This window comes from Gossypium hirsutum, chromosome D06 (genome assembly GCF_007990345.1).
Source record: "Gossypium hirsutum isolate 1008001.06 chromosome D06, Gossypium_hirsutum_v2.1, whole genome shotgun sequence".
Lineage (NCBI taxonomy): Eukaryota > Viridiplantae > Streptophyta > Magnoliopsida > Malvales > Malvaceae > Gossypium > Gossypium hirsutum.
The window spans coordinates 40,922,991-40,945,956 of NC_053442.1; the positions used below are offsets into that span (position 1 = coordinate 40,922,991).

Sequence of the window (22,966 nt, forward strand, 5' to 3'; positions counted from 1 at the left end):
GTTGCGGAGGGTGGTGGCAATTTCTTAATAACTTTAATTTTTGCCTTGTCAACGGCAATTCCTTACTATGAAATTTTATGTCCCAGAACGATGCCTTCACGAACAATAAAGTGGCATTTCTCCTAATTTAGAACAAGGTTGGTTTCTTCACATCGACAAAGAATTAATTCTAGATTTTTGAAATAATCTTCAAAGGTATCACCAAACACTGAGAAATCGTGCATAAAAACTTCTAATAATTTTTCCACCTTGTCCAAAAAGATTGCCATCATCCAACACTTAAATGTCACAAGGGCATTGCATAATCCAAATGGCATTCGTTGGAATGCCAAAGTTCCATAAGGACATGTGAATGTGGTCTTCTCTTGATCAGTACGAGCTATAGAAATCTTGTTATACCCCGAATAACCATCTAGAAAATAATAGAAGGCTTTCCCCACTAATCTATCTAGCATTCAATTGACAAATGGCAAAGAAAAATGGTCATTCCTTGTGGCCTTGTTGAGCTTTTGATAGTCCATACAAACCTTTCATCCTATAATAGTATGAGTAGGAATGAGTTTGTTGTTATCATTGCTTACCACAGTGACACCCCCTTTCTTAGGTACCCATTGAACAGGTCTCACCCAAGAACTATTCGATATTGGGTATATGATTCTAGCATCTAGCCATTTGATAATATCCTTTTTGATAATTTCATTCATGACAGGATTCAGTCTTCTTTCCTGCTCGATAAATTTGCCATGGCAATCCTCTAGTAATATATTGTGCATGCAGACTGCTAGACTGATTCATTTGTTATCTGCAATCATCTATCCCAATGATTTCTTAGATTTCTTTAAAACTTTCTACAATTGAGCTTCTTGATCTACTGCCAATGCCATAGAAATAATTGTTGTCAATGTGTTGTTGTCTCCCAAATAAGCATACTTCAGATGTGCTGGCAAAGGCTTCAATTCCAATAGAGGGGGATGTTCTATGGATGGCCGAGGAGGTTTAAAAAGATCGGTATGATAAATTCAATGATTCGAAACTTCTCCTCACTCCATTCTCAAGTTGCTTAACATCTTTCAGTTCACTAAGCTCTTCAATCATTTCTACTTCAATCAACTCAATTAAATCAGTATCATTATAGTTATTGTGATAAAAATCTGTAATTTCTTCCTAAACTATTGTGTCAACTATCTCAGCAGCATGGCATACTTCATTTGTATCTTCACACTTCATAGCATCGAAAACATTAAAAGTTATCTATTGATCATTAACTCTCACGGTTAAATCACCTTTTTGAACATTAATTAATGTCCTGACAGTTGCTAGAAAAGGTCTTTGAAGTACGATTAGTACCCCTTTATCAGCCTCATATTCTAGAATAATAAAATTTACTAGAAAAATAAATTTGTCAACTCTTACCATTTTACCTTCTAGATGTGCATATGAACGATCAGCTAGTTGCAAAGTGACAGTTGTAGGTATTGCTTTCCCTATTCCCAGCTTCCTAGAAACATACATAGGCATTATATTTATACTCACACCTAAATCGCATAGTGCTTTGCCTACATAATGGTTTCCAATAGAGCAAGGTATAGTAAAACTCCCTGGATCCTTAAGTTTTGGTGGCAATTTGTTTCTCAACATTGATGTACACCCTTCAGTGAGAGTAAGAGTTTCAAACTCTCCCAACCTTCTCTTCTTTGATAAGATATCTTTCATGAATTTCACATAGTTGGGCATTTTTTCCAATGCTTCCACCAGCATTATGTTGATATGTAGTTGCTTCAGAACATATAAGAATTTCTTGAATTGGAAACCTTGCTTAGAGTTTTTGAAACGCTAAGGAAAATGTGGCGTTGGCCTTCCTTCCAATTGTTGAGGTTGTTTTGTCGTGGTATTTTTATTGGCAATGAATCTACTTCAACATTTTTTTGTTGCTCTTTTCCTTTGTAGCATGCTCCACTACTGGTTCTGAATTCTTCCTATTTGTGAAATTTGAACTATTTTCTTCGATAGTGGTACATTAACAACTCCTTATCACTACGTACTATTTTTGAATGTAATAGCTTTGCACTATTCCTTTCCTTGAGATCGTAAATTTTCAGTATCACTTTAAGTGCTCCTTGTGGTCTTGATCTTAATGCTTTCACAATTTCCCCACTTGATTCTCTAAAGCTCTTAAAAATATAGCTTGACTTTGGATGATAACATCATTCTTGGCCATGTATTCCTTCAATAAATCTTCCATCAATGAGGACCTCGAGGCTGGATTTTCGTGAAAATTTTTTCATGGCAATAGTTGATTGTATCCAAGTGGTGCACCCGCAGCATTCTGTCAAATAAAATTGTTAGAATTTCCCCTGGATTACTCCAACTGAAGTTAGGATGTTTCTTCCACCTCGGATTATATGTGTTGGAATATGGGTTGTTGCTGTTGCGATTGCAATTTCCCATATTATAAACTGAGGCTAGATTTGATGGGAATTCGTCTAAAAAATGATCTCCTTCGTAGTAAACACATGCTAACTCGGCTGCTTTCATTTCCTGGACTATAGCTGGTATTTTCAGTGTTTTAATCATATTCGTTAAAGAAGATAGCTGAGTTGTTAGGGAAGTGATTGCATCAATTTCCATTGCTCCAAAAACTTTTCTACCAGTCCCTACTCTTGTAGTGGGGTATTGATAATCATTTTTTGCTATCCTCTCAAGCGTTTCATATGCTTCGTTATATGATTTATCGAGCAGAGTCCCATTGGCAGATGTGTCAACCACCATCTTTGTATGTGTACTCAATCCATTGTAAAACATTTCCATTTGTGCCCAATGTTGGAAACCATGCATCAGACATTTTTTAATTAATTCCTCGAATTGCTCTCATTCTTCATATAATATTTTATCCTCAGATTGCCGAACGGACGTAATATCATTCCTCGGTTTGGCATTCATGTTGGGAGGATTATATCTCAGTAGAAACCTCTGACAAAGTTCATTCCAAGATGCCACAGTACCTGATGGCAATACGTTTAACCATGCTCTGGCATGACCTCGCAATGAATAAGGAAATAACTTTAGTTTCAAGGTATCTTCAGGAACGTTTTGTCATGATCTCGCAATGAATAATGGAATAACTTTAGTTTTAGGGCATCTTCAAGAAAACCTTGTTGCCTGAATGAATCACAGACATCCAAAAGAGTGTTAAGTACAACCTTGGGTCCTTCGTGGGCAATCCACTAAACTACCCTACTGTTTGTAACATTTTAAACATCACCAGTTTTAACTCAAAATGCTAAGCCTGAATATGCGGCCTGACAATTCCTAGATTCAAATCATCTAAGATTGGCACTACATGTTCTCTGCTGGGTTTGTCTCTGTCATCTATTATTTGAGGAATATCAGCATCCTTTCCTTGTAATGACTCTTCTCTAACCTAATCATTTCTGATTCTTTCCATTTCTCACAATTCTTTTCAAGGTTCTCTCAATTTCTAGATCAAATGAATACTTTTCAATTGTTGAAATATTTCTACTCATGCACCAACAAAAAAATGTTGAACAAAAAAAATCAAAACATTAATTAATCTAAACTAATAAAATTTAAGAGATAATAACACACTAAATATTTTATCAAAATTTCACCGATCCCCGACAATGGCGAAAAAACTTGTCGGTGTGAATGTGTAATGCGAATGTGCAAGTATACACGTAGAGTTAAGTGATAAAGTGATGAGTGAGTATCGTCTCCAAAAGGATCAAAATTGAATAAAATAATTAGTTATCCTATTACTATGAAACTGACTAATTAAATTGAGCAAAAGGAATAGATTAATAATTGATAAAGAGATGTAATGATGGATTAAGAAAATCAATTATGACTAAAAATATGCTATGGCAATTAAAATGTTGTGGCAATTCTCAAAGAGTAAGTGGGAAAGAGTTTGTACTGTTGAATGATAAAGGTTGGAATTACATGGGTTTATTTCAAAAACATTGTCATGCCATGGAAAAATCTTGACCATTCTACTGCTCAAGGAATCACTACTGCAGTCTGCTTCTTTCGAAAGACAGACTTTGGGATATCATTCTGAATTTTTGTATGTCTACAAAAACAAGAATGATATCCAGAACTTTCTCCCTTTCCTATACAGTTTGTAACTTCTGTGTCTAGAGTGTTGCAATTATTCGTTCGAATACTTGCCTGTATCAACCGATTATTATCCAATCTAATTAGTCATTTCTGCATTAAATCTGATCTAATAACATGCTACACAGTCATCTATGTCTAGAGCTTGCATGGATGCATTAAAAATAATCACAAACCGAATGAAACAATATTCAACTCAAAATCAAACCAAACCATGGGCATTAAAAGTTAATAAAAATTCACCCAACATAATTCCTACCAAAAGAAAATGAGTTCATGGGCTGAACATTAGAATTCATAACAGAGTCATTCAATGACATTGTATAAATTCACAAATCAAAAATTCAAATTAAAAAATAAAGGCAGAACTCCAGGAAGCTTTCGCTACTCCAGCTTTCACTCTGATGATGAGATTTGATGCACAACCTAATGTAGATTTCTCTTCCCCTTCCCTGCATTTGTAATTCTTCTGCTCTATAAGCTACTATCATTTTCACTCTTCCTCTGAGAATACACGAAAATCTGATGTAGAGAGATAGAAATCATTATTCTCTTTCCTTCTGATCCTTGCTTTTTCTCTTTTTTCTCTTTTCTTATTTATAGGGTAGGTCCCTCCCTCTCAGCACACACCTTTTACTTCCTTTTTTTTAGGGTGACTTATCTGGTACAAGTACAGCTGGCTGAGAGAGACATGAACTGAGTGCTGCATCATCTTCCTGGAATTGTTATGGCATTCTGCTGGCAATCTAACCAACATTTTGTCATGGCAACATTTCACTTCCTTCATTTTCCTATCATTTTTCTCTTCTCTTCTTCATCCTACACTTGCTGTCAATCACAAACAACACCTTTCTTTCCCAATAATAGAAGTAACAAATAATAACATGTATAGCGCAATCCAAGCTTTGTTATGCAATATTCTAAAAATATCTAAAAATGCAAACATATTTACTTAATTACAAACAATTAATCTCATCTAGAGGCTTGGAATATAACTCTTTTCAAGAGTTGTCGATTCATATACTGGAAAACTAGTAGCCAATATTGATCAAAATCCCACATTTAATCAATCCAGACCTTTTTCCCAACAACTATGTTGAAACAACAACTAGTTTACAATTAATCGCACTTACACTTCCCAAATTGTGGGATCCAAATGGCTAATTGATCAAGAACATATTTCCCTAATTAACTTGTGATTAAAGTCTCATTTGGCGGTTTCAAGAACTCAAATTAATTCTGGGAAAAGATGGGCAAGAACCAAGAAACAAAATAGCCCCTTTTCTTGCACATAGGCACATGCACCACCACCCACAGTAGCCAAATTCGGGGCTAATTTAAAAATAATTTAAAGATTTATTAAAAATATAGAAAATTCCCTTTAAAATATTTAAAATATTCCTAAATTCCAGATCTAGAAATTTAGGTTTTTAATTGACAAGAGTAATCAACATATTGAAGAAAAAAGAGATCTTACACAAGGTAGTTGAAAAGAACGGCAATGGATCTTTCTTGGCAATGTTCAGGATCGATCTTAGAGGTCAAGATTTAAGATTTTGGGATGATTTTACAGAGGAAAAATACCGGCAAGATGGTGGAGAATATGTTTACAAATCTTAAGAGAAAAAGAAATAGAAAGAGATGTTAAAACTAGGTTTAGGTGACGGCAACAATGGAGGAAGAAAGAAAAAACTTGAAGATCAAGGAGGAGAGGGCAGGAACGGCTAGGGTTAGTAAAAATAGAATAAAGGCTGATTATTTTGTGTAAAATTAACATTTATACGTATGGTTACAAGGGTATGGATGACACACACATTAAAAATAAGGGATTTTTTTAAAAAAATAGTTATTTTGCATGGGAAAGGATTCGAACTTGGGACCTCAACTAAATTTTCATGCTTTCCATTTATCAATTAAACACTAGGATATTTTCTTATTTTTGAAATAATTTTGCAATATTTGTTCTAAAAACTAGGTGTGTCATATACTAGGGCTTAGGCAAAATTTGCAACATAATAAAAAATAGTGTAATAGAAGGGATTTGAACTTGGGTTTCAAGAAACATTTTACTAACACTTATCCAACAAACCAATATCTCATTTATTCCTAAAAACATATAGATAAATATCAAAAATTAAGGTATTACCACTCTCTCTCGATCAAAAAACCTAATTCTACTAACCCCAAATTTTTGGGACGTTACATGAGGTGTCAATTATATAATGAAATGATTCAGTACTAATAATCTGTGATCTTATAAATGGTTTTTAGGGTTAAGTAATTTAAGTTCTTTTTTTATTCAGTTTTTAATTGAGGTAAGTTGGTTTGTAATTTAGTTATGAATTTACTAAGCTTCTTAAGCTTACTTTTCTTTTCTGTAGTTACATTTTGTAGAATTGGGAAGACGGATCAACTTCAAGGCTTACACTATCAAGCTCCTATTTTGGTAGTTTTTGATCGAGTTATTTTGGTTTTATGGCATGTATATAAGGTTTTGGAGTTGTCTAATTGAAATTTCTAGTTGGATGTGTAATTAAGTTAAAGTTGTTATATGATATTATGTTTATATCCATGTTTAATTTGTGGTGAATGTGATGTAAAATGGTGGAAATATCATGTTGTATATGTTTGGTAAAAGGATGGTTTGAAACATTTGAACAGTAGGTATGTTTTAGTAATTGGTGAGACAAAGTGATAGATGGTTTTGATGTATGGTAATTAAACTTGATGATTGAATGAGTCTGACATGTTGATTGTGCCTTTATAGAGTAAGGTTGTTATATTTGTTCAAATTCTGGTGCCAATGAAGGCATATTGGTTAGGCACATTGGTTGAATGATTTTGGTATGTTTAAAGTGTCTTTATATGTGTTTTTAATAGGTGGATGTTATTGGAAAGGGTATGACTTGTTATCTAAGAAATAGGTGATGAATTGACTTGTTTTAGAAGTCATTTTAGGTACACAAGACCTGAGACATGAGCTATCACACACGGTCGCACCACCCGATCGTGTGGCCTATTTAATTTTGGTGCAGCCTTTTCCTACACGATCTCAGGTTGTTACACAGCTTGGAGACACGATCGTGTGACCTTATTTCGAGTCACACGCAGTTTGGCACACAGTTTATGACACAGCCATGTGACCTTATTTTTCAATTGTGCACGGTTTGGCCACACGACTACGTCCTTGAGCCACACGATCGTGCAACCCCTGTCCTTAAGTTTTTCAACATTTTTCTGTTTTGTTTCAAATAAGTCCTTGATTGTTCTCGAATTGATTTTTAGGTTTTGTAAGCTCGATATAAAGCCTGTAATTATATTTATGCTATAAATTATGGTTGGTTTTGAATATTTGGTATTTAATTTAATAATTGAATGGTTTTATGTTTTTATTTGTTTTCCTATGTGTTGTAATACTTCATAACTCTAATCCAACAACGGAGATGGATTAGGGGTGTTACAGGGATTCACCTAAACTCACATTTCATAAGGATTTCCCCTCATCATTCTGGGTCACGCAGAGAACCTCTTATGTAATAACCTTCCTTTAGATCTTTCCATATGATGCCATAACCCACTAGTTAAGGTCTTACTCAACCATTAGTGAATCTTCCAATTTTCCTTAATAATTCCTTAAACGAACCTAAACTAAAATTCAGTATAAATTCAATCAATTTACCACTAAACCAGCCCCCAAACACCCACTTATGATTTTAAACTAATAGTTGAAATTATAACTATTTTATGAATCCAAACTAGTTAGATTCCTTGCGTAGTATTGATGCGAAACATACGTACAATCATTCTTTGCCTTGATGAATGATTTGGGGCGTTTGGGTAAACACATAATTCAATAATATACTGGAAAATAAATAGCTAATTAATTATTAAATTCCTTCATTTAATCAATTCATAACCTTTACCCAACAACTATGTCAAAATAACAAACTTACGCTTCACGATTTGTGGGATCCAATTGGCTAATTGGTCAAGAACCTCTCTCCCTAATGATTACATGATAAAAGGCTGATTATGGGGGTTCAAGAACACAATTTAATGCTAAAAAAATATGGGCAAGACCCAAGAAACAAAACAGCCTCATTTCTTGCACATAGGCGCAAGCACCACCACCCATGATGGAAAAAATTGAGGCTAAAATTTAAAATAGTTTGAGATCTCATTAAAATATGAAAAAAAATACCTTTGAAATCATTTAAATCCCCTAAATTTAAGGTCTAAGAATTTTTGTTTTTAAATGTCAAGATTAATCAAAAAATTGAAGAAAGAAGAGATCTTACACAAGCTAGTTGAGAGAAACGATAATGGCACTTTCTTAAAAATGTTCAGGATTGATCTTTGGGTTTAAGATTTCAGATTTGGGGATGATTTAGATGAGGATAAATGGTAAAATGGTGCACAATCTTGGTGCAAAAAGAAGAATAAAGATATGGTAAAATGGGAGGTGTAGGCGATGACAACAATGGGAGAAAGGAAGAAAATTGAAGAGTAAAGAGGAGAGGAAGAGGGTGAATGGCTAGGGTAAGGAAGAATTGAATTAAAGGCTGAAAAGTACAGTAAAATTTTTATACTTATGGTTCAAGGGTATGGATGGCATACACATTAAAAAATAAGGGATTTTGCAAAATAATAGTTATTTTGTATGGGAAAGGATTCGAACTTGAGACTTCATTTAATTCTCATGCTTTCTCATATTTCTTTTAACCATTAGGATTTTTCCTCATTCTTGAAGTAATTTTAAAATATTTATTTTGAATACAAGCCATGTCACATATTAGGGTTTAAGACAAAATTTGTAAAATGCATAGATAATCTCAAAAATTAGTGCATGACCACTCTCTCTCGATTCCTAAACCTGATTCTACTAACCCCCAATTTTTAGGACATTACAGTCCAGATGATACTAAACAGAAACATCTAGAAGTTTGAATTTGATTGTTGAAAGAAGTTAATCGCCATTTTATTTTCATTATGTCAGTACAAGCAGGCAAAAATTATGGGCTTAGATTGTTATTGATTGGGTGAATTGTGAATGATAAGTTGTATTATGATTTTGCCAACTGGGTATGTGTTCGCCTAAAATTTGTGTTATGAATATTAGTTTTGGGTTAAGAATATGCATGAGGTAACATTCAGCATGTACTGCTCTTCGAATGATATTTGCTCAGATTTAGGAATGATGAGAGCCAAAGAAATATCTAAGGATTGAGGTTGATAAAAAATGGAAATGGGAATATATCAAGGTAGGGTAGTTAACGTGCATATAAAGGAATGACTTTAGGGCAAGTATTCTTCATAAGCAAAACCACAAGATTGAGAACAAAAAGATCGCCATGAAGAACTAACAGCTACTATATATATAAGTATCAGCTAAGGTAACGACATCCTTTCTCATTACGTTATTTAGAACTTATCCACTTTTGTCTTCATGTTTCAAGTGCACCGAAGATGGTGTGTATTGGAATATTATGCATCCAATGTTATTATTTGGGTGTAGTGATGAAGGAGCTAATTTATTGAGATATAAATGTCAAATAGTTGTGTCAGACTTAATTTTTTTTGTATAATTATATGCTTTAAATATTTTATTTGTATTGATGGAAATCTAGTCCTCGAATGAAATTTTAAGCTAAGTTTGTTTCTATATTATGGTTTTCTATTGGAATTTTCTATTTTTGGTTATGTGTTCTGTGTGGTAACACCTATGATCTGGATCTGGCGGATCGGGTCGGGTGGAGGGTGTTACATAACAAGTACAATGATTTGTATGAATCGAATGTGGAGTATGGAGGGAGTTACATTGGTAGGTTAGTTTGAGATATGAAAAATTTACATACGGGAGGAACGGACGGATTGTTGTGGGATTCAATGGAGTTTGGCGGCATCCTGAAATGGTTATCTACTAGCTCTATAGAGCGACAGCATAACAACGATTATGTCAAGGCATAAAAATGGAAATTCCTGTATGTTTCACGTGGCGAGCAGGGTCTATGTCAGGGGTTAAGTTAAAGAAGTTAATTATCAGGGTAATGTGGTAAACATATGTTTAGTTCAGTGTGGAATGAACGGATAAGGGTAGTGATCCACCGATATGATGAAATTAATGGCAAGTACGCTAATAGCAATAGTAGTTATTGATCTGTATATATGTGATTGCTTATATTACTAGTTGGATATGTTGGTTTTAATTAGTTAATGTTTGAGGTTATGCTTTAATTTCGAAGTATTTCATGTTAAATTTAGTCTTGAATTAATGTCTTTGAATGGTTAAAAGTGGTACAAATGCATTGGTAATGTGTTGTGTTAAAATGAACATTATTTGAATGATATTTTAAGCATGATAAGGCATGGAGAAATTCATTATTTTGGAAGATTATAAATCAATGATTGGTCGGTTGAATTGGTATAGCTTGGATTGGTTTGTCGTTGCCAAATTCGTGGAAATGTTGGAATGAAAGTTTAGAAATAGTTAAATAAATGTTTAGACATGTTTTTAGACTGGTTTTGTGTTGGATAAAAGTGTGCATTTATGCACCAATTGTGTAAATGATTTGGCTTGCCATGGAATAGGTGCCAAATAGCCTAAAATATACTAAAATAGAGTCCAAGTTAAGAAAAGAAACTCTCTTCATCACTACATCGACTGACAATTTGTGACGTCCCGATGCCGCAACGTGAAAAATTGTTTAGCTACGTTACAACATGGATGAGGTGATGTCATGACATCGGGACTAGATTTTCAAAACATTGTAACTTGGTCTTATTTCATGTCTGGAGTAGTATTTGAGCTTTCATAAGCTCGATTAAATCTTAGAAATGTTTAATTATCGTATAATGAATGAAATTATGAATTGTTTGCTTGATTCGATGATTGGATTTTAATGTTTTTGTATACAGTTGCTTTGGCAACGATTGTAGCATTCCATGACTAAGACCTAGTAATAATGTCAAGTAAGGGGTGTTATAGGTTTTTATTAAGCTAACATACAACTTGTAATTTTTTTCACAAAAATAGAAATCAATTAAGTGTTTTCTTTCTGTCATGAGTATGGAACATGTCAATTTTCAAACACAAGATTCACAATAATCACACTAACGACAACAATTTCTAAATAAGAATGCTACATTTCTATTCAAAATATAAGAAAATTAAGATTATATAAAAATAATCAATCTTAATTCTTGAAGTATTTGTATTAGTTATGTCAAACCCGATACTCCTAAGGACCCAGAATCAAAGTAAGGTATGTAAGTTGATTAAATAGAAATAGAAATTTGCGGGCCCAACTGAGATACTTAGAAACTTAAGCGACTAGTTAGGAATAATTGAATTTCAACCTTGTTTAGTTAGATTAGAATCAACTAGTTCTAGAGTAGGAGACAAAATGATTAAGGATGAATGGTTGTGATGGTCAGTGAAGATTGTGCCAAAAGAGTATATATTTAAGTGTTTAGGGAAAATAGAATTCTTCTAAAGCATGTTTACAAATATTCTCCCTCTATATCACTGTCTTCTTTAGACACTCTAAAGAAGAAGAGGATGTAGCAGAAGGAAGCTCTACATGTTGCAGTCATCAAGTGATTTGAAGTCTAGAAGTAGAAAAATTGGAGAATTGATAAGCTTTCTTATCTCTTTGTACTCATGGATTAAGAAAGAACTAGAGTAAAGACTCTTAAACTTCTGTATAATTTAAGATTCTGGGTTTCTAAGAACTGACCACGTTTAGTTTAACCAATAAATTATTGTCATGACAAAGGAGGCTCTGGTGGTTGTCTTGGTAAATCGGTGTAGACAATTGAAGTTTACTTTACCTAGGCATAAAACCTTGAATCCTTACTCCTTGTCCGCCTTGTACTTCTTCAGAGCCTCTTCATTCTCCTTCGAGATGTGTTCCTATCAGCGAGGTGTTTTTGCTCGAGGCTCCTCAACTAGCAAGCCTTCTCTTCCTACTCTTTTGCTCGGGTCTCTAGGGATTGATAGTTGGTCTCCCAGGAAGAGACAGACTTAGTAAATTCAATGGTTTACTGGCAGAGCTAGGCAACACACTACTCGCAAGAGAGAATGGATCTTTCAAACTCAACCTGTTTGGCCTCAAATTGAGCACAAGCCTACTGGACGTCCTAGCTTGCGAGGTTACTCTCCACTGATAACATGGAAGAGTAGCTTGTCAACTTGTAGAAAGTGGGCTTATAAATGTTGGAAGAAGGGGAGGAAGGATAACCAAACTCCTTCAATTCTTGGGACAACTCCTAGTCTTAACATTATTGGATAGCAAAATGAGAGAAGGGATGCTGGCGCAGAGATGATTTTGCCATGAGAAGAAGGTTTGGACTTCCCCTGAAGGGGTAGTATAATTGAAGGCACCAATAGGGGAAGTATGGACTATTGGGTTGGTAGCAGGTAGGTTCACAGCATTGGTAGACTCAATAGGAGGGTCAAGAAGAATTGGAGGAAAGGATAAAAGGCGTATTAGAGAGTCAGATGCTAGGAATAGTGTCTTGGGTACGAATGAGGAGCAGAATATCCCTTCTCTAGAAAGACCATTTACTTTTCAGGTCTGTGGTGGGACAACCTATTGCCACTCCTCTCCCTAATACTAAAGGGCCCCCTATCAATTCTCAACCTCTTGCAGCTACTACTACTAGCTCGCACACTTGGAGCAACCACATCCATGGTTTGTTGTAAACTCTCAAACAAAGCCTCTATATCCACGATGCCAAGCTGGGACAAGGGTGTTAGAGGCAAGAGATGATAAGGACTTGGAGGGAGAATAGTGCGTTCAGCACTATTTTTAATTAAGTCACTACCTGAAGACTCGCCCATGAATCCCGGAGTTGTGGTAAGCCAACAACGGGGAAGTATATTGTAAATAGTATAGAAGAAACCAGTGGGCTCCTTCTGTTTTCCCACTGTAGCCCAAGCAAACTCGCCATTGGCCACAAACTACCATGCCTCTTCAGCGGACCAGACCATTCTAACAATTAGATGCTCGCCAACCATTTCGGCTCTTACACAAAAGAGCCTTCTTAACTCCAGAGTCCGTCCTGGATTCAATCATTTAACTTGTGCCACAACGATCTCTTTATCTAGGGGCTGAGATTGGGGATACTAGACTTAGTAGGAGTAGACCACTTCGTAGGAAACTCGAAACCAGTAGAAAGTTCTTTTTTCACCTAAATAAATTTGTTGTGGTCCAAACAAAGGTTTGGAGCCAAGTCTTTGAGTATAGGTTCAATACCACGGCAAACAATGAAGTAAACAATTCCAATTAAAGGCTCGTGAGTCAAAACTTTCAACTAGTAAAAGCGTTGGAAGACACCAAGCAAAGGTGGTTCATCCTGGCTATAGTAGTACAAGAAGTACGCCATCAAGGTCCACCAGGATAAACCAGCCAGTTGCCCTAGTCCAATTTAAAACTCTTTGAGAACTGCCCAGAAAAGAGGATGTAAAGGGAGATGGAAGCCAGCTTCCAACAAGTAGATGGGTAGAATAAGGCCCTTATTGGAATCACTCAGACGTCTCTCCCCTGTGACTACCTTGAAGTGATATGCAAAGTTAGGCAATCGGATACCACAGGTTGCCAAGTAAACTACTACCTCCTCTGGAATTAATCATAGTTATTTTATGCAAATGGTGAAATTATGAAATGAGAGATTGTAGAGATATATAAATTATGTATGTATTTTTTGGTTTTACCAACTAGTGCTAGGTGTATTGAAATGTTTGTAATGTTGGTATGACCAACCAGGGCACAACTGTTGTCAGTTCATCAGACTATCGCTAGGCACAAAACACCATCGATTTATCCGACCAAAATAGGGCACAATTATTTTCGGTATATCCTACTAGCACTGGGCACTAATCTTTACTATTGTATATTCTGTTAGGCAATAGATGTCAATAATGGTATAATTGAATCACGTAAAATCGATTCATTGAATGAATTTGGAAAAAAACACCTATAATGGGAAGAGTTGAGACTTCATACATATATTTCTTATAAAATAGTATGTGGTAATGAACACTATATATTTTGAATACATGAATTCTAGTTAATAAGTGTATGTTTTACTTTTGTGGTTTAATGAAATTTATTTAGTATTTAATCATTCCTCTACGAGCAGGTTAGGTACCTATCTTTGATTGTCGACTCAACATCCATCAATAATCCCGAACTCAACGTTGGTGAAGTATTATTTTTTTAGTTTTGGCATGTACCTAGGATGTTACTGTTATGAAATGTCATTTTTTATGTTTTGTTGTTATTAAAGAAATTTCATGTATAGGATGTTACTTTGTAAACTTTTTTAATATTTTTTTGTTCAAATGTAAATGCTTGTGCATATGGTTGATGTAATATGTTTTATGAAATTAGCTCTTTTGGAAGTGAATGATTTAAGTCACTTTGTTTGGGTTAATGTATGGTATGATATGATAATTAAAGTTGATCTTTCTTATTATTTGAGTAAGATGAATGTATGATTTGGTTGTGGTTGAATACCTTTGTATGCCATGATTGAATTATGGTCTTAATGGGAGCACATTGGTTAGGCACTTAGGTTGCATGGGATTTGCATGTTTTGACTTGTTTGAAGGTGTTTTTGGTGATGTTTAAAGGTTTGTTTTAGGCCTAGCTTGGTACCCAAGATAGGTGTAAAATGTGCATTGTTTTAGAAGTAAATTTTGGTGCACAGGCTTTCACACAGTAGTATGTCCTATTTTTTTCAGTGCAGGTTGGTCCACATAGGCATAGAGAGTTACACAGCCTAGCGACACGGTCGTCTGACCCTAAGCTACACAGTCACAGTAAGTTAGATGGTCTACGTACACGACCATATTTCTGAGTCACACGATCTAAGCTTTGTCACAAGGTTTGGCCCTGTGAACCCCGCTTTCAAATTTTTCATCTTTTTCTAAGTTTTTCTGTTTTATTATGAATTGGTCCCAGAATGTTCCCAAACTATTTTTAGGGCTTGTAAACTCTGCTTAAGGCTCGTTGGTGCATGTTTACTATAAATCAAATGTGATTTGTTTATTTATAATTATATTGGAATGATTGTTTGTATGCAATATTAAATGTCTAAAATTCTATTATAATACTTTGTAACCCTAATTTGATGACAGAGACGGGTTAGGGGTGATACATTTAGTGGTATCAGAGCTACAGGTTTAGTCAATTTTGAGACTAAATTGAGCTCGAGATTGTGCTTAGAAGTACATTCCAAAGTTGAGTCGAGTCTAATTCAAGATTTGGATACTAACTATAATTGTTTCTACTTTATAGTTAAAAGATGTCGAATGAATCTAATAATGTGGTTGATCAAGAGATCCAGACAATTTATGATTCTAATGAGAAATTAGATGAGATTGAATCGGTAACGCCGACTATTCAATTAGATAGTACTCAACAGCCAAGTGCTAATAGAGGCACTAATGAAGGACAGAGTGATATGAACATACTACGTGCTATTGCTGAAGCTCTTCAGAGAGTAGAGGGAGTTACTCCGATGATGATGCTCACAATTGCTGTTAAACAAGCTCTCATTAAAGAATTGAGAAGGTATGGTGCTACAGAATTTGTTGAATTAAAAGGATTTGATCCGTCAATGACTGAAATGTGGTTGGAATCAACAACTCGAGTTCTTCAACAGCTAGAATGCACTTCTCGAAAGAGTGTTATTTGTGTTGTTTCACTACTACAAGGGGAAGCCTATATATGGTGGCAAATTATTACACGACACGTCCCCGCAGAAGCTATAGATTGCAAGTTATTTTAGACAAAGTTTCAAAAGAAGTATGTTGAGGAACTATATCATGAACATAGAAAACAAGAATTTCTTTTGTTGAAGCAAAAAGATCGAAAGGGTATTTCTAAGTAAAGGTAGTAACAATTCAATCATGTTAGGATTTAGCTTAATTAGGAATTAATTAATTGACTTGTGTATTGTTTAATTGGGAAATAAGAGTCCATTTAGTAGTTAATAAATTAGAATTATTTTTTATTTTAATTACTTTGATTTCAATTTAATCTTGGATTCCCACTACTAATTCATAACTCGACTAGACTAGTACTTGTTTTTGGATAATTAATTTAGCAACAATGATCACCAATTTTGGCAATCCGTTGGGAATGATCCTCGAAATACTTTCGTATTTCGTTGTAAATAAAACTATATTATAATTTGACATGTTCGCTTGCAGTATACCAGATTTATTTATCTTTAACCTACATTGTTTTTACAACCTAAGTGCTTGCACACCGACGCACAATCAAGTTATTGGTTCCATTTTGGGGGATTGCAACGGTGTAATATTGTTATTAAATTGGTTGTTTTAGAAAAAAAATTTAGTCGAAAGACGAACGAGCTAGATTGTGCTTTAATTTTCTTATATAGTTATTTTAAACTTCTACTTTTATTTTTTTGTTTATTTGCCTTCTTGAAAATTTAATGTAATTATGTATAACAATGGTTATAGGTGGTATGATGATCGACACAAATATAACGAGAGATCGAGTTGGTCAAACGGAGCCTCGATAAACCAGTGGAATTATGATAGAGAATATGGGGAATGTAGGTATTCAGACGAACATTCATACAATTCGTATGTATATGCGACCAATAGAGATGACTATAACTGAGGATAGTCCAATGGCTATATGACTTATGACCAACAACATCAGTATTACTATCCAGATTGGGGTGAGGGTCATAGTGGATACAAGAAGGACCTATCATTGGAGGTTCGTATTAGTGCGGTGCAGGATTAGATACTTGAGATTAAGAATACCATGTCCTCCATGTCTAATCAATTGGCGCAGATATTGGAATACCTCCAAGATCAATTAGAATAGAATACTCTAATAAAATAAGTCGAGCATGACGTTCTCGACTTTAAAGATGAAAGCCACTATACCATTGTTGATCATATTGAATTGAATGTGGAAGTTCAGCAACAGGTTGGAATCGGAGACCATGAAGAAAACTTGAATATGGAAAAATATGTCTCCAATCTAATTGACGTAGATGTAGGAGTAGATCTAGAAGTAATTACTAATAGTGAGCTTTAATCAATTTTAAATGAAGGTGTAAAAGAGCCTATATGCCTTTAACCATAGTTGGGGAGACCCTAATCGAGGGAGTTAATGAGTTCAACTCGTTCTCATTCGAAGAGAAGAAAAACTCGAGAAATCATGGCCACACACGACATTAAGATGGTTGTATGTACGATAATACTACTCCGAAATGAAGTATGGGGTTCACTTGAATTTGGTGTCAAATGGCTCGTAATGTAGATGTCGCATTAGTCGAAGATAAGTTAGTATTAGTGGATTTGACTCAGGATGATGGTTTATATTTTTTGACTAGAGAAGCAGAGACAAATTAGAGTGTCGAGAACCAACTAAAAGTTCTTCTACGGTGGCAATACAAATCGTGTCTGCTTCTAAAGGACTTCTATGATTTTCTTGAATTTTTGTTTTAATTCTTGTTTTAATTTTTTATTGTTTGACCAGTTATTTATATAATTTTTAAGTGTTAATTTGAGTTGTTTTTATTTGTTCCTCACAGCAAGTGTTGATATCATGGAATGAACAAAGTGAAGAATCGAAGAATTTTAGAAGTTAGCGTAACGTCATGACATGGATACCTTGAAGTCGCAACGTGGGAAAATGTCATGCCCAAGGAGCCCAAGTCAATAAGTGACGTTGTGATGTGGAAAGCTTCATGGTAGCGACAAGAAGGCTTGACGTCGCAACTTTTTAACTCAATGTTGCGATGTCCAACGCCAAAACATTTAATACAGTGAGTTAAGTCAGAACGAGATGCCTCGATGTCCTGACGAGCCATCGCATGCCTACCTTGGAACTTGGAATTTAAATACGAAATTGTGACGAGTATAGCTTTGACGTTGCCATGAGGTGACGATTATAAAACCCTAACGTCATGATGTCCCCATTCTTTCAGCCGCCCCAAATTTCCTTCTTCTTCTTTTAATGTTCTCTGCTCTCTACCCCCTCAACAAGTTCAGTTTGTCTTTCTTTTTCATTTTTATTCTTCATTATTTCTTATTTATTTTCTTATTTTTTTATTTTAAATTTTTGATTTTGGAAAATCTATTGAAACACTAATTTTTCATCTATCAAGTCCAATTGAGGAGATAAATTGTCTTCAGTATCGAACCGAATGACTCCTAGAAGATAGAGACATAAATATGATGGACTAGACTAAAAATATATCAAAAAGGACCCAAGTAGAATAGTTCTTAGATCCTTCTATGGATTTATTCACTTGTGACGTTCATAGTGTGGTATACCTTAATCCTGAGTTAATGGTGGACTATGTATGCATGACTCGTATATTTTGATGTAACTACAAGCTTGAGTTAAAATAAATAAGGAACCAAAAATTGATACATTGGGTATATGACTTCTACATGATGTAGCATCATTCTATAATAGTGGAATTCATAGTCCAATAAAGGGTAAATGATATCCTTTCATCGGTATCATATGATAGATGGAACGTAATCTAGCCATGAGTCATTTGTCTTTGTGATAAATTATTTAATTATATGTGATTGTCATTTACTTTTCTTGAATAAAGATGTAATGGTTACCATGAGATAACATAGGATCATATTAGGCAAATGAATTTGTTCCAAAGAGATTAAGGATATCCTATTAAGGTAACAACACCTGTAACACCCCGAACCCGAGACCGACACCGGAGTCGGACACGAGATGTTAACAAACTTTGAAAAAATTTTCCAGACACTGCCCAGTCTGAGTACTAGTCGCTTCAAAAATCATATCTTGAGTTTCACAACTCGAAAATCAGTTTTGTGATTTTTCCCTGAAACTAGACTCATGTCCCCATCTATGTATTTTTTTCTAGAATTTTTGGTCGGGCCAATTAGTACAGTTTATTGTCAAAGTCTCCCATGTTACAGGGGTCGACTACACTGACCTTTTCCCATTATTACTTGGAAATCTCTCTGCACAGAGCTTCAATACTGATGCCGTTTGTTTCTATGGAAACTAGACTCAGAGAGGAATCCATACATATATGGTATGACCCCTAATTATCTCTGGTCAATTTATAGTGAATTTCCAAAGGCGGAACAGGGAATCCAGAAACTGTTCTGGCCCTGTTCCACAAGAACCCGAATATCTCTTACTGTACTGTTCCTATGATTGTTTCGTTACTTCCATATGAAAGTAGATTCATCAAGGTTCGATTACATAATTTATTCACTATTTAATTCCACTCCTACGAATTCTTGTGATTTTTCCAATCCACACCACTGCTGCTATCAGCTTCTGTTTTCAAAGTAAACCTTACCTAATTTGGGGTTTCATGGACCAACTAGGGCCTTGTCATACATAAGCCCACTTATGATCATACTTAGCCATTCCAGTGGCTGATCATTTGCTCAACACTTCCATTCCAACTATAGTTACATCATGAAACCATCTATACATTCATAAACACGAATGGTCTAATGCCATACTCCACTTCTACAAGCCATTTTCGCATGGCTGTACACTTATACATTTCATAAAGTACTCGAAAGACAACAATGGGTAGTCCTATACATGCCATATCAAAATTCAACCAAAATAGTACCCAAAAGAGCCTTTGATAGTGTGGGCGACTTCGACTTCAAGATCCCGAGTCCGATAGCTGGAGAACCAAAAATCTATAAAACAGAGGAGCAATGTAACGAGTAAGCAATTTATGCTTAGTAAGTTTTGAGCAAGGAATTCCAGCATACACAAAGAATAGCACACATTTAGCTAAACGGAATATTTCATAATACGCAATTTACCGATATCAAACTTGCTTCACAACATTAACAACCCTTATGTACATACACAATAAACTAACTTAGCCGAAGGCCGGTAGCTCGTTTATCAACATGAGCGAACATTTATTTGTAATGGCTCGATTAAATTCAACACATACGTAACATATCCCCATATTGGGATGTTTTTCGAGTATTCGCTGGAATTTTACAGCAAGCTCATTCATTACCAAATCACGTACCTTCGGGATTTAACCGGATATAGCTCCTCGTTCAATTGCCTTCGGGACATAGCCCGGTTTTAGTAACTCACACAATGCCTTCGGGACATAACCCGGATTTAACAACTCGCACGAATGCCTTCGGGACTTAACCCGGATTTAGTATCTCGCACAAAGGCCTTCGGGGCTTAACCCGGAATTTGTATCTCGCACAAATGCCTTCGGGGCTTAACCCGGAATTTGTATCTCGCACAAATGCCTTCGGATCTTAGTCCGGATATATTCACTTAGCACAAAGCCTTCGGGACTTAGCCCGGACAGCATTCAATTAATCATGCACCTCTAACAATAATTCATCGCACATTCGTATTTCTTTTTCATTAGCAAAACTCAACACAAGGCACACACCATCCTTGCACATTCGGCTCAATAGCCACTCATAGAGCATGATTTTAATTTGCTTAAAACATGATTTAATCACATCGTAATTTAAGCTCTCTTACTCAAGAACTTACCTCGGGTGTTGTCGAACGATTCCGCTAGCTATTCGACCACTTTTTCCTTCCCTTTATCGGATTTATTTCCCCTTTGCTCTTGAGCTTAATTAAACAAATAAATTGATTTCATCATTTAGGCATCAAAAAGATGAACACAAGGCACTTAGCCCATATTTATACATTAGACATTAAAGTCTCATACATGCAAAAATCATGCATCAACACAACATATTAGCTAATTTCTTTCCCCTTGGCCGAATATGCATGTCTATTTTTGGGGTCGATTTCAACACTTAATACACACATATACACACTAGTAAAGCATCCTCCCCCTTTTCATCAATTTAACACATGCATTGCTCATTAACATGCAAAGTTACATTCGGCCTTAGCACACATCTTGCTAGCCGATTCTTCTCCATTTAGCAACCAATGCGCATATGTGCTCACACAAAATGCTAAAAAGGAGGTTCAAGAATCATCAAGCCATCATCACATGCATCATTAACAAGCTTCATTTTTGCATGCAATGGCATTAACACAACCTCCACCTAGGCCGAATCTTAACTCATCCTCATGCCTCATCACCACAACATCAAACATCAACCAAGAATGATGCATCCATGGTCAAGTGCCATTTCCATCACATAGCAAGATTTAGACCATGGGCTAGGTAGAACTCAAGCTAATAACTAAAACATGCATGCATCTCATGGAACATCATCAAACATACCTTAGCCTAGCTACATGCATGGCCGAATCTCTTCACCTTTCTTCTTCTTTCCTCCTTAAAATTTTTGGCCAAGGATGAACCAAAGGATGAGAAATTTTTTTCTTTGTTTTTCTTTCTAATTTAGGCTAAATGAAGGTGAGAAAGGATGAACACAAATTTTTCTCCTTTCTTCTCTTTAGCTCACGGCAATGGGAGGGCAACCACACATTTTTTTTTCTTTTGTTTCCATTTCTTTATTACCCATACTCCTTATTTTATTCTTCCATTAACAAAACATGTTTCATGACATGTTTTGCCCATCATTCCTTGTCATGGCCGGCCACTACTCATTAGGGGGGGGAATTTGACATGCAAGTCCCCCTTTGTCCACATGCACTAATAGGTCCTCACACATTGACCTATCACATTTTAAAATTTTCTCACATAAGTCCTATTGACTAAATTCACATGCAATCGACTAAATCGAAGCTTGAAATTTTCACACATTCATAATTACATATTCTAGACAATAAATATCACATTCAACATTTCGGTGACTCGGTTTAGCGGTCTCGAAACCACTTCCCGACTAGGGTCAACTTTGGGCTGTCACAACACCCTTAGAAAAAGGTCGTTGGATGAGCATTTGAAGAGTATCTTTCCAAATGGTATATAATATGGGAGAACTCAATTATGATACTTTAGTAGAATAACTTCAAGACTAAATAATGTTATAATTAATAGGTGAAGAGTCGAAATTTAATTACAATTTATTTAAGCCCTAATTATAATTTGTCCAATTGGTCACTCCACTAGCATGATATAACCATAAACAAATTGCATGTAAAACCAATAAAAATGAAATGAATGAAAATGATGAAGTAAGAGAAATAGATCGTATGTATTACTATCTGCAATGAATGCATTTTCTCGCTAAACAAAAAAGATGGCTTAGAAATTAATTTAAGTTCTTCGAATTATTATTTAATTAATTTTAATTAAATAATTAAAGTTTGAAGTGAGAATTAAAATAATTAGTCATCGTGGATTTGTTGAATAAGACAATTAAATATATTTTTCTCATAGATTCTATTACGATAAAGTTCTCATGACTTTAATAGAATTAGAATTGGGTTAAGAAGATAATTTAATTGAAAATTTTAATAATTTAATTAATTGATTAAATTAATAATACTTTTGGAAATAAAAACTAAATATTAGATTTGATGAATTATAAGTGTTAGATAAAAGTTCAAATAACACATGTAATTAGACTAAATACATGAAAGGCTCAACTAAGCCTTGTAACATACAAGGGGCGCCAACCCCTACTATTTACTAGGGGTGTTGCCGCCCCCTATACTTATACTTAGAGTAAAATTTGAATTTTTATTAAAATATTATTATTTAATCAAGTTTATTTGAGCAAAACACTTATATTGATTCTCTAAAAATAGGAACTATGTGTGGAACTATTTACAAATTTCATACACATTGTTATTCTATTAAAAATAGTGGTAATTTATTTTATAGAATAAATTCTATTTTTTGGAGAGAAAACACATAGTTTTCAATTAAA

General features: G+C 34.9%; 1 protein-coding gene and 1 non-coding gene across 2 annotated transcripts; one reads left to right on the forward strand and one right to left on the reverse strand.

The window, feature by feature from the left end:
- Positions 1 to 1,164: 1,164 nt before the first annotated feature.
- Positions 1,165 to 1,758, reverse strand: LOC121218407 (uncharacterized). The gene is made up of 2 exons (XM_041095581.1): positions 1,414 to 1,758; positions 1,165 to 1,221 (listed from the first exon to the last, which is right to left on the reverse strand). Exons 1-2 carry the CDS (start codon positions 1,756 to 1,758, stop codon positions 1,165 to 1,167), a joined length of 402 nt encoding a protein of 133 aa, XP_040951515.1.
- Positions 1,759 to 2,824: 1,066 nt separating this feature from the next.
- Positions 2,825 to 2,931, forward strand: LOC121218947 (small nucleolar RNA R71). The gene has a single exon (XR_005915428.1). It is a non-coding gene; the product is annotated as a small nucleolar RNA R71 (small nucleolar RNA).
- The last annotated feature ends 20,035 nt before the right edge of the window (positions 2,932 to 22,966 follow it).